Source organism: Amblyraja radiata, chromosome 28 (genome assembly GCF_010909765.2).
Source record: "Amblyraja radiata isolate CabotCenter1 chromosome 28, sAmbRad1.1.pri, whole genome shotgun sequence".
NCBI classification, from domain to species: domain Eukaryota; kingdom Metazoa; phylum Chordata; class Chondrichthyes; order Rajiformes; family Rajidae; genus Amblyraja; species Amblyraja radiata.
Genome location: NC_045983.1, coordinates 18,982,289 through 18,999,477, shown reverse-complemented (window position 1 = coordinate 18,999,477; position 17,189 = coordinate 18,982,289). Strand labels below are relative to the sequence as shown.

General features: G+C 46.2%; 1 protein-coding gene across 1 annotated transcript in view; it reads left to right on the top strand.

Moving 5' to 3' along the window:
* mmp28 (matrix metallopeptidase 28) overlaps positions 1–16,944 on the top strand; it is a 62,143-nt gene extending 45,199 nt beyond the window's left edge. Inside the window, exons 5-8 of the mRNA XM_033045975.1 lie at positions 1,915–2,160; positions 9,938–10,087; positions 11,456–11,623; positions 16,489–16,944. Of these exons, the coding sequence (XP_032901866.1) occupies positions 1,915–2,160; positions 9,938–10,087; positions 11,456–11,623; positions 16,489–16,892 (968 nt within the window). The 3' untranslated portion in view covers positions 16,893–16,944. The remainder of the gene's footprint in view (positions 1–1,914; positions 2,161–9,937; positions 10,088–11,455; positions 11,624–16,488) is intronic.
* Positions 16,945–17,189: the final 245 nt, after the last annotated feature.

Genomic DNA, 17,189 nt, shown 5'->3' with positions numbered 1-17,189 from the left:
CAGTTGCACAAGGATATATGGCTCCTATTGGTATCTGAAGTAACTGAGGTGCCAAGCCTCATGCCGTGGTGAAGTCTACCGGCTGGGTATAATTAGTCTACACTTTGTCCAAACCGCTTCAGCAGAACATTAATTACTGTCGGGACTTCGCAATGGTACAGGTTGTTGACTCCAAAAGCCAACCTGTGTATTGGGTCAATCGGTTTTACAGAAAACCCATTCTATGCGTACTAAAGCCTTGAGCTGCGATGGTTTGAGAGTTTAAGGCTTGTGGGGAGTCACGCACTGATCTGATTTCTGATGCAGCTTTCTCCTGAAGCTGCAGTGTTCATGCTCTGGGTTTTGCTGCAGACCAAGAGCAGAATATATAACAATCATTGTCCCCTGGTGGCATCTTTCCACCACCAGATCTCTCTGTCACAATCTTGTTTCACTCCTTAGTTCACTTCCAACATCCAAATATTTTATCTTTGAATCTTCACATACAGTCACCCTTAAAGACTCTGAATCAGCTAATCACACCAACTTCCATTTCAAATTATTCTTTCCCAGGCTGTGTCCACTTTGACCTAGTTTGGCTCTTCATTCTATCTCCAAAAGTCTACTGGGGGTTTACAACCTGAACACAGTGGTAGTGTCCCCAGCCATCTATCACAATGTCAGAGGAATGTTGGCGGAAACTAACCAAACACACACGTGAAATTTTCATCCCTCATTTGTGAAAGTTGCATCAGCCAAAGGACGTATCTCAAAGAAGATTCTGGCAAGTGTCATCTCCCTCTTTTCAATCTCTCCACCTGGTTCAAAGGTCCTTTATTTTCACGTGTACAGTGAAATTTGATTTACCATACAGTCATACAAAAAAGCAACAAGATACAAAACTACTTAAAGATTAAACATAAACAGCCACCACAGCGGTGTGTGAGAATCCCCAGGGCACACTGCAAAGGCGAAGACCCACAGCCATCAGTTCAATGTCCAGGCCACACACAAGCTCCTTCACCGTGATGTGACCAGAGTTGTACCGACCGCTGTCACTCTCTCTGCAGTCCCCGTCCACCTGAACAGTCAGAAAGCCGTCCACACTCGCACTAGACTCCGGGATGTCCTTCCTCATGGAGCGATGTCCCTGCAAACACCGAGATCACTGCACTCACGGCACTCCCTCCGAGTCCCCACCAATGCAGGCTGCATGTCCATCTTGTTTTCGGCGACCTCAAATTCCCCACTGTGATGGAAGGCAAAACGTATACCTTCCTCCTCCTTTTCTCCCGCGGTCGGGGCAATTCAACCATCCGAAGTTGGGGCGATTGAAGCTCCCTCAGTCGGCGATCGAAGCCTCTGCAACGATCTCGAACCGAAATGTCCCCTATCCCTTTTCCCCAGAGATGCTGCCTGACCCGCTGAGTTTACTCTTCGGATTTTGTGTCGAGAATAGTTTTGCAATATTTATTCTCCCACAGAAATCAAATTAATTGCAAGCAGTGACAGTGGCTGTTGAGCCACTAACACCATTGTGAAAATATCAAGGTTTCCGTTTATTCAACTTACACTTGGTTCAATTCTGAAAGACCCAATTAATCCTGAGTAACCTCCAACATTATAACGACGAATGGATAGTTGAAACCCTCTGGGCACAATTCAGGAAATTATGTTAGTTTTAAGGGATGGGGATGTGGGTGATGAGTGGTATTTGTCTCTGGACCCAGTGATTACATTGTGCAAGTGATGAAAGGCTTGATGTTTCACCTGGGATCTGTGCAATTGTGGTTTTGGACCACACAACATCGTGTATTGAGCAATCTATACAATGTTCACTTTTAAAAAATCATACTTACTTATTATTAGAAGATGATGCTTGGCTTCTGGAAATCCCACTGTTGAGCTGAACTTGCTTCTCCATGTCTGTTCCAGGTGGAGCCTTGGCACATGCTTTCTTCCCCCGAAGAGGAGAAGCCCATTTTGACAATGATGAGAGATGGTCCCTTAATCAGGGCAAAGGCAGGAATCTGTTCATCGTCACAGCACATGAAATTGGACATACACTGGGCCTGGAGCACTCTCCCGTCAAAAACGCATTGATGTCTCCGTTTTATAAAAAGTTAGGCCGGGACTTTATCCTAAACTGGGATGACAAGATGGCCGTTCAGAAACTATATGGTAAGCTTGAGATTTAGATCATCTGCCTACTGTTGCTAATATGATTCATTGCATCATTAAGATTTGAGGATAGATTCTAAACCGCAATGTAAAAAGTGCAACATCTCTACCAACATCCGGGGCACTCGGGACCATGACTACTGCAAGTGTAGAAATTCAGTATGGTATCTGAGAACTTGATCATATTACATCCTACTAGAAAGAGCATCTGGTATGGACCCGGTATGGACCTAAGCACCCTGGAATCGAGAACCAGAGGACATGCAGTAGTCATTGGTTTAAGCTGAGGGAGAAAAAACTTAATGGGATCTTGAGATCCAAGGGTGGTGGGTGTATGGAACGAGCTGCCGGAGGAGGTACTTGAGGCAGGTACTATTACAATGTTTAAGAAACATTTAGACACTTCCATGGATAGGGTAGGTTTTGAGGGATATAGGCCAAAAGCAGACAGTTGAGACTAGTGGGCAAGTTGAGCCGACAGGCCTGGTACCACACTGTGTGACTCTATGACTATACTGCTGCACAGAGACCAGCAGAGGAAGCCCATTGCCTCACAGATCATACATTCACTTGGACTTGCAAAGCTCTTCTTGCCATTCTCTCCCATTCTTTTATGACAACCTCACCTGTTGAACATTGCTTGTGTAGTCTGCAGTTTGCAGCTTGCTACAGTCACCTAACCATGTCTTTGTGACTTGCCATAACTCTGCATACATTGGTCTCATCAGAACCCACAGAGCCCCAATGGAAGCAAATCATCCTTTTCCTGAGGAACTACCTATGGATAAGAAGCAAAAACCCTCCCCGTAGGAGGCAGAGAAATAGTTCACCTGCATTCATGGACAGCAGCAAGATATAGGTCAAAAAATCATTGACGAAGGATCTGTATGATCATGAAGTGTAGGAAAGAGTTAAGGCAAGTCAAGAAGGCAAACTTTAGACTGAACAGGTGAACATTGCCCAACCATACACAGTCACAAAAGAATGGGTGGGGTTGAACTGAGGCCCTACATTTAACACGAGGGAAAGGAAGGAGATCTAGGAAGACAAATTTGTAGCTCATAAAAATTTGGAGGGAAATTGTAGGAGGAGCCATGCCAAGAAAATGGAGAATGAGACAAGAATTTTCAATTTCCTTTGGAAGTAGAAGAAAGCCATTTGGCCCATCAAACCTATGCCAGCTCTCAAAACATTTTCATCTCTTTCATTCCCCACCCCAGCGGCAACTATGTATGTTGATGGGGACAGAGTCAATGAATACATTACAGGAACAGGCCCTTCGGCCTAACTTGTAAATGCCTAACTGAGTTGGTCCTACTTGTCTGCACATGGCCCACATGAAGAGATGTGAGCCATGTGCAGCCAAATAGGGCCAAATCTTTCCTATCTATGTATCTGTCCAAGTGTCTTTTAAATGGTGTAATTGTACCCGCCTCTACCACTTTCCCTGCTAGCTCATTCCGTACACCTACCACCCTCTGTATGAAAAAGTTGTCCCTCAGGGTCCAGAAAAATACTTTCATTTTTCACCTTAAACCTACATCTTCCTTGGGGAAAAGACTGTGGCTATTCACCTTATCTTACCCTCTCCTAATTGTATATACACCTCTAAGGTCAGCCCTTAACTTCCTACATTCCAGGGAGAAAAGACACAGCCAGTCTAGCTTCTCCTTATAACCTCAACATTCCAGGCCTGGTAATATCCCTGTGAATTGTAGACCACCTGGGATGGAGAAACTAAACAATGGCATTGGTGAGACCAATTCTCCGCAACTTTGAACCACCATCACAGACCCTTCAGTTGGCCAGGACCAGGCATTAGGGCAAGAGAGAGGATCACATTAACAGAGGATCAGGCTGCAACATACCATGATCTCCAGCCTGTGGGTTGTTGGAGCTTGTGGGTGAGTCGGACACTAGGGGATACAATCTCCTGACTTGCATTCTCCACGTGTGTGCCAAAGTGGAACATTTCCAACAAAATTTGCGGAAGGCACCAACTGGATTGGACACTGTGAATGGGCTACTGTCTCTTCAGGAATTCCTAGCCTCGGTCAAATACCGGCAGATTAGTAAAATTGCTTCATGTACTGCTGAGTGAGATGTCAGATTAGACTGGGCTCCTGATAAGGCCGCCCAGTGCTGCGAGTTCACAAAGTCCAATGCTATTCCCTGTCACCGCAGGCGCCATGCAATAGCTTCCTAAAAGAAATTGGAGCGGATAGGAGCAGGGGCTAAAGTAAAGCTGTTCATTCATATTCTCATTCCTTCATCAAGCCATCTATTTGCAACCCTCCGGAGACGGCCTACTTTGCTCGGAAATGCTTCGATGCAAATCTCCGCGCGCTGAATTTCCCATTGCTCAACTGCTTGGAGTGTTGGTAGGATGCCAGGCATTTCTCACAGGAACACAGTCAGCCCAGCCCGAAACTGTGCAGCCCGAAACTCAGTCTGCTGTGGTTCAGGGGTAGCACTTTTTTCTCTGAACTGGAAGGTTGTGTGTTTACATCTCACTCCAAAGAGTTGAGGACAAATGTTGTTAAGTTTAAAGATATAGCATGGAAACAGGCCCTTCAGCCCAACGGGTCTACGCTGACCATAGATTACCTGTACACTAGTTCTATGCTATACACTAGAGGTAAATTACAGAAGCCAATTAACCTAAAACCATGCACATCTTTGAAGTGTGGGAGGAAACCGGAGCATCTGGAGAAAGGCCACGAGGTCAGAGTGAGGACGTACAAATTCCATTCTGACAGCACCCGTACTCAGGATCGAACCCAGGTCTCTGGTGCGTAAGGCAGCAACTCTACCACTGCACCACTGGGCCTCCCAATTTGAGGCTGCCCCACTGTAATGTGGTGCTTGGGAAGGACAGCATTGTCAGAGATCTTATTTTCTCATAGAAGTGTCACATTGTGGCCCTTTACACCTTTATAAATTTACTCATATGATTCAAGCCAGTGCAATGCTCCCGACAATATAAGGGAACATGAATATGGTGAGAATTCAAAGATATGGAACATGTGCAGCCAGAAGGGATTAATTTAAGTAGGTATCATGTTCGGCAAATACGTTGTGGGTACTTCCTGTGCTGTGTTGTTCTATGTTCTAGGTTTCTGGGTTAACTTGCAAAAATCCAATCTTGCACGAATTCTCCCAGACATTTTTAAAGCATTTCTGAAGCTTGAAATATCAATAACAAATAATAAATTGTTTCGTGGCATTCATTAATAAATAGATACACTATATATTCCATTAGTTTAATTATGGGTAATGTCATGGGGATTATACAATGAAATGAAAAGAACTATAACAAGTGTATGCTACTGGTTGCTACAGAAAACTAACGTTTCTGATTTACAGAGAGTTCGGTTTACGGACTGTTCTCAGGGACAGAACCTCTATGTTATCCAGGGGCTGTCTGTATTTGTCTCACAATGCAGGAGGTTTGGGGGGGGGGGGGGGGTGGGATTACGAGGGCTCCAATGAGATCTGATGGGCTGTCCTTCCCCTTTGTTCCCACCTTCATCTACTGTGTGATCTCACTATGCAATCCTGCACTTACTGAGAGCCACTGATTCTCCATCAGATTTCCACCCTTCACTGCAAAGTCCGAGGGACCTTGAGTGGAGGAAAAAAACCATTGCAACTCGAGGTGATTGAAGAGATTAAAAAACAATGACCTCCAGCATTTGGAGAAGGTTTTAGCAGTGTTAATTAGTAAGAGCCAAACCATAAACACCCAACTTAGAAATGCGAGGCCTTGCGTAGCATGACTGATGCAGTCTGCTGGGAGGCTGGGGGGATCAGGACCAGGGTGGCGCCTGTCGGCTGCTTTCGCTTTGGCCTGGTGCTGTGGGGATTGGGTTGTTATTGTTAACACAGCACAATCACCATTACCCGAACAGGCCTGGGGACAGCAGTGCGGGCTGGTTCATTGAGAGTTTGGATAAACAGTTGTGAACAAAAATATTACACTGCACCACACTGAATGTTCTCCAATACAGGCTCTGTGGTGATGAGCGCTAATTGCCATTCATGCCGCTGGCTGGGTTCCTTGTCCAGCACATCGTCTTTTGCAGAGACGGACTGTCCCTTGCTTTTGCCTGCAGTCTCTGCAAATTAATCAGCCATTATCTAATCTAGCCATTATCTAATCTAGCCATTATCTATCCAATCTAATCATGTATTGTCTTTCTGCTGACTAGTTAGCACGCAACAAAAGCTTTTCACTGTACCTTGGTACACGTGACAATAAACTAAACTGAACTAATAATAATAATAATAATAATAATAATACACTTTATTACGGACTCAAGGTCCAGACAAGGGGCAACATTACATAAAAAATGCATTGCATATCAAATATCATAAATATATATAAAATCATGGTATATCACATAAAAACATCATAATTTATATTTAACAAAAACCCACAATACTTAAGTTAAAAATCCAGATTAAAAGATGATCAATGTCCTACAACGAGACAACGATACCAGTGTCTCCACAACTGGGATTCGTAGTGTGTAGTGCTAAACCTTATGTTTGTCAAGGCCACAATAAGCACATTTTTAGAGTCATTTATCCTGCAAATGAATTTATACATGTGGTGTCTTAGGATAGCTTCTAAAGTACTGACTCCTGCAGCCACAAACATATTACTGGCACTACACCATCTAGGTTGCCTTAGCAGTGTTCTCATGGCATCGTTATATGCCACCTTTAGTCTCTGCATACTTGTCTTTAAATAGTTCGACCACAGGTGCGCAGTGTAGAGTGGTGTGCAGTATGCTCTAAATAGCGACATCTTCACCACATCTGCACACGCACCAAATTTACGCAAGAGGATATTTGCCTGTACATACAGCATACAGCAATAGACTAAACAAAACTAATTTTGCACATCCCCAATCCTTTCCACTCATCACTTCAATTGAATTTCATATATCTTGTGTTTTATGACTGTTGGCAGATTAATTTTCCTCTTGGAATAAATGAAGTTAGAAACATAGAAAATAGGTGCAGGAATAGGCCATTCGGCCCTTCGAGCCTGCACCGCCATTCAATATGATTATGGCTGATCATCCAACTCAGTATCCTGTACCTGCCTTCTCTCCATACCCCCTGATCCCTTTAGCCACAAGGGCCACATCTAACTCCCTCTTAAATATAGCCAATGAACTGGCCTCAACTACCTTCCATGGCAGAGAATTCCTATCGTATCGTATTGTATCATATCGTATCGTAAACCTTCCACTCAATCTATATGTAAGAACTTCCTGTTGCTCTCTTTTTTGGAGAGGTTTCTGTTGCATCTCTATGCATCTTGCTATGTGCCTCACTTTCTCCCAATGTGAATTCCTGTTCCTCTTTGGTGTCACTTTATGCTATTTCCTCCACCTTAGTGTATACATTTTATCCTCTTCTCCTTTGCATCTCCTTTCCATGTTTTTACTTTTGTACTAACTTTTTTACTTTTCTACAGGTGCATGGATAGGAAAGGCTTAGTGTGATGGGGCCCAAATGCGAGCAGGTGGGACTAATGTAGATGGGACATCCTGGTCGGCATGGGCATGCTGGGCTGAAGGGCCTGTTTCCGCGTTATATGACCCTATGACTCCAGGAATCTATATCTTGTTTCATCACTCAATCACCCTATTAGTATTTGTGAAAATCTTTCTCGTTCTTTCTGTCTCTTCCTCTTCTCTCCATCTCCCACTCTCCTTTCCTCTCTCCCCGTCTCTATCTCTCTTTCTTTCCCTCTCTTTTTCTCTCTCCTGTTCATTTCTCTCACACTCCTTTTCTCTCTCCCTTTTTCTCTCCCTCTCAATTTCTCTCTCCTATTTTCCTTCTCCCTTTCTTTCCCCTCTCCATCTCTCGTTTCCTCTTTCTTTTTCTCCCTTTCCCAATTTCCCTCTTTTTCTCTCTCCCCTTCAACATTTCTCTCTGTGTCTCCCTCTCCTTTTCTCACTTCCTCAATACTTCACTTGCAAGCACTGTTTTCAAACTTAGCTCAGTTGCAGATTAACATTTTATACCAATAAAAATGTAAGCTTGCCTCTCACAATTTTCCTCTTGTACACTGATATGAAACCATTGTAATTTAAGTGTGAAAGTCTGTGTGCGATGCATAAACACATTGCCAGCTGAATCTTTGGTAACGTTATATAGCAGCCATCAGACTGAAATCCAAGATCACCCCTTGGGCAATTTAAAATATGACAACATAACTGAGATCCACCAAGTGTCATGATTTATCTATAACCAAAAGTCAGCCTTGATACTAATTTATTCCATTCACTGCTGACACTGATCATTTGCAGTAATGCACAGATGGAGAGAGATATATTGTTAACTGCAATCTAAACTTCCCTGAGAAAACAGATGTTTGCCGAGAGTTATGAGGCTGTTAAAAAAAAATCAGGAAAGGGAGGGGAGTGGGGCAGGTCACATTCCCAAACCACACAGAGAAGTTTCAGCAATCTCATTCAGAGTACATGACCTTTAGAAATAGTTAGTCATAAATAAAGTGGTGGGCAGAGCTGGTGCTGCAAGTACCAGGTTCATTGTTCGAATGGTAGCTCTTCCATAAAACTCTCCACATTTGAAGGCAGAGACCTTCTCCACAGATGCTGCCTGACCCGCTGCGTATTTTAGCATTTTCTGTTTATGACTAGTCAATCGAGTAACTTCAGGCGCATAGTGATGTTTTGAGGAACGTCATGATTTAGAAGTTTTAGGATAGTGTAGATGAAATCCAATTTGTTGAATTTGTGAGTTCCCCCTCTCTCCCCCCCCCCTCCCCCCCCCTCGACAATTCCCTAGGTCGATGACCTCTGTGCATTGATGTGAGTGCCTGAATCTGTGCTCACAACAATGAGTTCTGCATCACCAGGACACTTCGGAAGGACCGAGATCAAAGGGTCCAACCCATGGTCGCACTGTTCCTACATTGGGCCATGCTGGCAATGTGTATTGTCCCATCCTCTGGACTTCTGCTCAATCACAATATTTGGTTTGGATATCCTGAGTGACCCAGGTTCAATCCGACCTCAGGAGCTGCCTGTGTGCACATTCTCCTTGTGACTGCATGGGTTTGGCCTGGGTTTCCCAGTTTCCTCCCACCTCCCAAAGACATGAAGACTGATAGGTTAAACAACCATGGTGATTTGCCCCCTGGTGAGTCATAGAATCTTGGTGAGGAGGGGGGGGGGAGGTTAATGGGAATAAGGGAAGATTAATATGGGAGCAGCCTAAGATAAATATGCTTGATGGATGGTGCAGACTGGATGTCTGGAGTCAAGCTGTATGACTCTATTAAAGGTAGACATAAAATTCTGGAGTGACTCAGCGGGACAGGTGGGAGAAGCTGCCTGTCATGCAGAGTTACTCCAGCATTATGTGTCTTTCTTTGGTGTAAACCAGCATCTGCAGTTCCTTCCTACATGATCTTAAGGGAACTCCTCGAGGGTTTTGAAAGGCAATCACGCCATATGCCCAACACTCTCAGAACAAACTGGGGTGTTGGTGGGAAGTGGCAACAAGGGCAGTGTGAGGAATGCAATGTATTATCTAAGATACCTGTGGCACCCCAGGTTTCAGATGCCAGATGATTTAGAACTGTTCTCCTTCATTGTCAATGCTCGGCTATCTTGTTGGGCAGCGTGGGGGGTGAGCTGTTCCAGCTACTGCCTCTGTACGCGGGCTGGAGAGCTCCAGGCTCTGGCCTGGAGGGAGATCGCTCACCATGTCTTTGTTCTCTCCCTTCCAGGGAGGCCGCTCCACCAGTCGGGAATGCAGCTGCTGGCGGACCTGCTGACTTCCTTCCAGAACCCCGCGGAGCACACCGAGCTCGGGGACCCTCCTCATGGCCGCCTGCAGCCCTCCTACTGCCGCACCCACTTCGACACCCTGACCAAGGGTAAGGGTTTACCTCCAACCTGCTGCCCACCCCTGGTGACAACTCCGCTCCTCACAACCTCTTGACTGTACCCTGAATATCAGCGAAAGTCCTCCCCCCTCTGAAACCTTTACGTGGGAGTGCTTGGATTTATTGTAATTTAAAGGTGACCCGAGGGGCACGTTTTTCACACAAAGGGTATTGGCATTGGTTTATTATTGTCACGTGGACCAAGACAGAGTGGAAGACTTTACATACTATCCAGCCAGATCATATTATACATGCGGAACAATCTATACCATCAAGCCAAATACAAATACATGGTAGTGCAAAGGAGATAGTACTAGAGTGCAGAATACTGTGTTATAGTGTTTCAGTTACAGTGAAACTGGAGATTTAAAAAAAAAATGCAAGGGCCACAATGGGGTAGATTGGAAGATTGGGACTACACCCTTAGTTTATGAGAAGACCGTTCAGTTGCCTGACAACAGTAAGGAAGAAGCTGTTCCTGAATCTGGTAGTACGTGCTTTCAAGCTTTTGTATATTCTTTGCAATGGGAGAAGAGAAGGAGAAGAGGGAATAACCAGGTTCAAGGTGGTACAGAGGGTGGTGAGTATATCGAACGAGTAGCCAGTACAATTACAGCACTGAGAATACATTTGGACAAGTTCAAGGTTAGGAAAGGTTTAAAGGAATACGGGCCAAATGCAGGCAAATGGGACTAGTTCAGTGGGCAATTTGGGTCTTTTTTTCCTGTCTAACTACAACAAAGACAGAGGGCTGTCACCAGTCACCAGGTCAGGCAGCAGCTGTGAAGAGGACACGGGGTACGGCACATGTTTAATTAGGAGCTAAGCAATGATTTCTCACTCGCCCCTCTCCATGCACACACTGTCACACACACACACACACACACACACACACACACACACACACACACACACACACACACACACACACACACACACACACACACACACACACACTAGGGACACTAACCGACACATGCTAGGGACAATGTTGCAACATACCAATGCCAATTAACCTACAAACCTGCACGTTTCTGCAGTGTGGGAGAAAACCGGAGCACCCAGAGAAAGCCCACACGGTCATAGGGAGAACGTACAAACTCCATACAGACAGCACCCGTAGTCAGGATCGAATCCGGGTCTGTGGTGCTGTAAAGGCAGCAACTCTACTGTTGCTGCCTACTGTGCTGGCCTAAATTCACCACCCTCTGTGGAAGAACTGTGTCCTCAGCTCCATCCAGAGGTGGAGGTCTCTTTATTTTAAGACCACTGGTTCTGGCTCTTTGCAAACTGCAAGCATTTTGAGACTTCTCGGTGGGATAACAATCTGACTGTGCCTTTCTCATTCCGCTTCGTCAGATCTAAAACAAATGATCTACATATTCCGGGGTGCTGACTACTGGAAGCTCTCGAGGGACGGCACCATCAGGGGACCGCTGTCACTGCAGAAGAGCTGGCCCCAGCTCCCGGCTGCTGTCGAGGCAGCCGCAGTGTCGGAGAAGGAAGGGAAGTTCTACTTTTTTAGAGGTAACAGGATGCCAGTTCAGTCTGGTCAATGGTTTCTTTATTGTCACACCTACCAGCTACAGTGAAATACATTTTTTGCATACAGATCAGCAAGACTTTCCCCGTACATAAGCACAATCACCCTAGTTAGTGCAGTATGTACAGAACAGCCCACTGAAACAATGTGCAATAGGTGCCATGTTGGCGTCACCTTTCAGTCCCAACTGCAGTGCAAGGGCCAGATTTTGCCACTTGGCCTTTTTAAATTAAAAGTGGCATGACTGTTCTATTCCACAGCCCACAATGTCAGAGAAGGAAGGGAAGTTCTACTTTTTCAGAGGTAACGACAGATGTCAGTTCAGTCTGTGACAGTCAACTCTACATGAGGTGATGTTTGGGATGTAGGGAGAGGTCAGGCCAACACCAGTGGGAGCGGCAAGTGTCCAGACAGCTCGTTGTGTTCAAAAGGGAACTGCAGATGCTGGAATATCGAAGGTACACAAAATTGCTGGAGGAACTCAGCGGGTGCAGCAGCATCTATGGAGCAAAGGAAATAGGCGACGTTTCGGGGTCTGAAGAAGGGTTTCGGCCCGAAACGTCGCCTATTTCCTTCGCTCCATAGATGCTGCTGCACCCGCTGAGTTCCTCCAGCAATTTTGTGTACCGTCCAGACAGCTCCCTGGCTTCTCTCTCAGTCTCTCCCAATTGGTTTCTACAGCAGGGATACATGTTCCCAACCACGACCAAATGCAGACTGGGCGATCGTTATGCTGAACACCTTCGCTCAGTCCGCCTGAACCTACCCGATCTCCCGGTTGCTAAACACTTTAATTCTCCTTCCCATTCCCACACAGACCTTACTGTCCTAGGTCTCTTCCATTGTCAGAGTGAAGCTAAATGCAAATTACAGCCCAGTGGTATGAATATTGATTTCTCTAACTTCAAGTAACCCTGGCATCCCCTCTCTCTCTATCTCTCCCCCACCCAAGTCACACTAGCTTCTCGTTTTCACCCAACAAACAACTAACAATGGCCTGTTTCCTTTGTCATCATAACTTTTTTGCATATCTTTCATTCATTGCTCTTTATCTCTCTACATCACTGTCTATATCTGTCGTTTCCCTTATACCTAACCAGTCTGAAGAAGGGTTTCGACCCGAATCGTCTCCCATTCCTTCTCTCCAGAGATGCTGCCTGTCCCACTGAGTTACTCCAGCTTTTTGTGACTAACTTTAGACTTCAGACTTGAGAGATACAGCGCTGAAACAGGCCCTTCAGCCCACCGAGCCTGCGCCGGCCAGCGATCACTCCCTACACCAGCACTATCCTACATACCAGGGACAATTTACACTTTACAGAAGCCAATTAACCTACAAATCTGTACGTCTTTGGAATGTAGAAGGAAACTGAAGCACCCGGAGAAAATCCATGTTTAGTTTATGTTTAGTTTAGTTTAGAGACGTAATGCGGAAACAGGCCCTTCGGCCCACCGAGTCCGTACCGACCAGCGATCCCTGCACACTTACACTATCTTACACACACTAGGGATAATTTATAGTTTTACTAAGCCAATTAACCTACAAACCTGTACGTCTTTGGAGTGTGGGAGGAAGCCGAAGGTCTCGGAGAAAACCCACGCAGGTCACGGGGAGAACGTACAAACTCCGTACAGACAAGCACCCCTAGTCAGGATGGGACCCATGTCCCTGGCGTTGTAAGGCAGCAACTCTGCCACTTCGTCACCGTGTTGCCCACCATCTTTCCCCCTTCCCCCTCCCCCCCCCCTCCTCCTCCCCTCCTCCTCATTGCCACCTCCTAGTTCCCCCTCCTCTTCTTCCTCTTCCTCCTCTATCTGCAGCTGTGCCCTCACACGCTACTCATGTTGCCTCTCCAGCTCCCCACGGACCTCCCCGGATGTTACCCCTCCTGGCCACAGCTCCTTATTCCCCTATTTTAAAACTGGATTTAAGTTGTCAAACTGCAAAGAAGTAGCATTTTCTGATTACTCTTCTATGTAACGTAATCATCAACCCTCTGCAGAATCAGTGATTGTAAACCAAATCCCTCTCTCTCACTTCACCTCATCACCATCTGGAAATGCAATGAACTGAATGCTTTTCCAATCATTCCCAGATTATGTCTCGCTAATTAAATGTGTGGAGAAGCCATTAGTCCTGGCAATCTCTGGCCCGGGTTCAGGAGCTCCTGGGGCCCTGTGTAAGTGGTGGAAGGAGCACAACAGCTCACAATCCACCCACCAGCCTCTCAGCCTCCCACTGCCCATCTGTGGATGAGTCTGCTGGTGCCATGTTGGCCTCGTGGGTCAGTGTGGAACCAGAGTGTAATCATCCCAAGGAGGCTGATGGGTCCGATGCATGCTTGGGATTGCTAGCGTTGAATTGTCAGTATTCAGTATCAGTACTAGCTCAACTCATTTCATTTTCTCTTACTACGCATACAGGGAGGGGGCATTTTGTCCATCGGGTCAATGCCAGTTTCTAGAACAATGCCATCAATCCCATCCCCTTCCTCTCTTGCAATCATCTCCTCTAATTCTCCCACCCTACACACTGGGGGTGATATATAGTGACCAATTAACCCGCTGGCACGCACATCTCTGGTGTGTGGGAGGAGACCCCCATGGTCACAGGAAGAACGTGCAAACTCCACACTGATGACAGCCGTGGTCATGATTGAACCCGTGTCTCTGGAGGCATCAGCGCTGCATAGCCCTGCACCACTGATGCACTGCCTGTCCTGATATTGACATAACATGCCAGGAACAGCTCAGTCACTGGCCTGTGCTGAATTATTTTAGTTTAGATACAGCGTGGAAACAGGCCCTTCGGCCCACCGAGTCTGCACTGACCAGCGATCCCTGCACACTGATACATCCCTGTATCCTACACATACACTAGGGACAATTTACGTTTATCGAAGCCAATTAACCTACAAACATGTACATCTCTGGAGTGTGGGAGGAAACCGTAGCACCCGGGGTAAGTCCATGCAGGTCACAGGGAGAACGTACAATCTCCATATAGACTGTACCCATAGTCTGGATCGAACCCAGGTCTCTGGCGTTGTAAGGTAGCCACTCTGCCCCTGCATCACCGTGCCACCAATGAAATTAGTCAGGATGAGGAAGTACACTGAGCTGCAGCCCTCCCCACACCTCCCACCCCCCAGGTTGTGCAACTGTGTGTGTGACTTCCCTGCTCCTCACCTTCCAATTGCTTGTGGACACATGCCATCTACGTAGGTCCTTGTGACAACATTACATCAAGTTGGACATCGCAGATCAGGACAAGGTCAAAAGGGGGTCTTGGGAGAAATGAAGGAGAGAACTTGGGTTAATCTACATGCAAATCCTTATTTCACGCATACATTAGGAATACCGCATTAATCAGGCAACCCACTTAAAACTTTAAAACCGTGCTGAGGCACCGATGTGATTTGTTCCCTCTGGACCTCATGGAGTTTAATAAAGTGTAAACTTTCCGGAGGTGGGTGTAGTGGGATATGAGAAAGACATATGGGAAAGCAGCAACGTAATGTTTAAAGATTGCAGGTGCTGCAATTTTGAGCAAAAAACAAAGTACTGCAGGAGCTCAGCAGGTCAGGCAGCATTTGGAGAGAGAGACGGACAATATTTTGGGTCGGGACCATTTTTCAGACTAATGGAATAGAGGGGAAATGGCTGGGGAGAGAGGTGAGGGTAAGGGGTGGGACAAGGACTGACAAGAGATTGCTTGATTCAGGACAATATTTGATGCCTTACCGTGTTAGATTATATTGGATCAGTTGACTAATTGGCCGGAGGCAAGTTTACGCTGAATATGGGAGGTGAGAAAGGGTGGCAAGGAGATGGTGAGGCTCAGAAGCCTGTTTCCATGCAATATCTCTACACCATAAAACATAAGGGGTGATTATTGGGAATTGGTACAAGGTCAAAAATCAAAAACTGCCGACGCTGCAAATCTGAAAGAAAACTTTGAAAAACTCTGCAGGAAGAGAAACAGAGTTACTATTGCCGGTGGAAGACCTCTGCATCTGCTTCTCCCTCTACAGATGCTGCCTGGCCTGCTGAGTGCTTCTGGCATGTTCAGTCTTTATTGCAATAAGTCTGATCTTCTATCGCATGCCAATGAAAATCTCAAGAGAGACATTTCCTGTAAAGTTGAAAAGAGGCCCTGGAGAGTGTATAGTTCATCTGTAGTTTGGGTCAAAGGGCCAGGTTCTGCTGAAGGGCCTGTTTCTTTGCTGTATGACTCTATAAGTCCAGTGCTTTAATTTTGTGGTGGTATGTGCCCATAAAGTGTCCCGGCACCTCTTAAAAAGTTTAACATTAGATTGCTGTACAGCAGCCAATATTGTCGGGTGAACTGTTGCAGGCATACTGGCACTTATTTTTACCCACTAAAAAAGAACTGGTCAGGTACATCCTGTTGCATAGCACAGTTTACGAGAGGGACAGAAAAAGAGTGAACTCTTGTCTAAGAAAGAACTACAGATACTGGAAAAATCGAAGGTAGACAAAAATGCTGGAGAAACAGCGGGTGAGGTGGCATCTCTGGAGAGGAGGAACAGAGACCCGAAACGTTGCCTATTCCTTCTCTCCAGAGATGCTGCCTCACTCGCTGAGTTTCGCTAGCAGTTTTGTCTACCTTCGAACTCTTGTCCAACATCGCCATCTGCTGTTTGCTGGAGGGATGAACAGGTTAAAGAAGGGTCTCGTCCCCCAAAGTCACCCATTCCTTCTCTCAAGAGATGCTACCTGTCCCGCTGAGTTACTCCAGCATTTTGTGTCTATCTTTGGTATAAACCAGCATCTGCAGTTCCTATTTCTTACATTTAACAATACTTCCCCGTTGTGTGATGAACAGGAGGCCGTTGCTGGAGATACACAGACAGCCAGCTGGACATCGGTTACCCCATGAAGGTTAAGAAGATGGGGCTCCCTCGACACCCGGACGCTGCCTTCTACTTCCCCCCGCTGGGTCACCTAGTGATTTTCAAAGGGTCCAAGTACTTTGTCCTGAACGAGGAGACGATGCAGGTGGAGCAGTATTACCCGCGCACCCTCAGTGACTGGAAAGGGATCCCTGTCGGCATCAATGGGGTCGTCAGCTGGAACGCCAAGCAGACCTATTTCTTCAAAGACGAGACTTTCTGGCGGTTTGACAACAGCAGACTGAAGGTGCTGGGCCAGGGCAAGTGGGCGCAGGAACTGGGCTGGACCGGCTGCCGGCTCAGCAACGAAACAAACTCTGCACGGCCACAGACGTGACCCACGGCGTCGAGCCCCCGAACTACCAGATTAAAGTGCAATTCCCCAACAATCCCGGCCTGGGCCTGTGGAAATAACGGGAGCAAATTAATTGTACCGAGAGAGCCCAGTGTACCTGAGCAAACACAGAGGGTATATAGTACAACACACGCAGGGAGAGGGTATATAGTACACACACAGGTTGAGGGTCCACAGTACAATGCACACAGGGTGGGACTGGGGCTACACAGTATTCCAGTCACAGGGAGAGTGTACACAGTACTACACACACAGAGATAGGATACATAGTACAATACA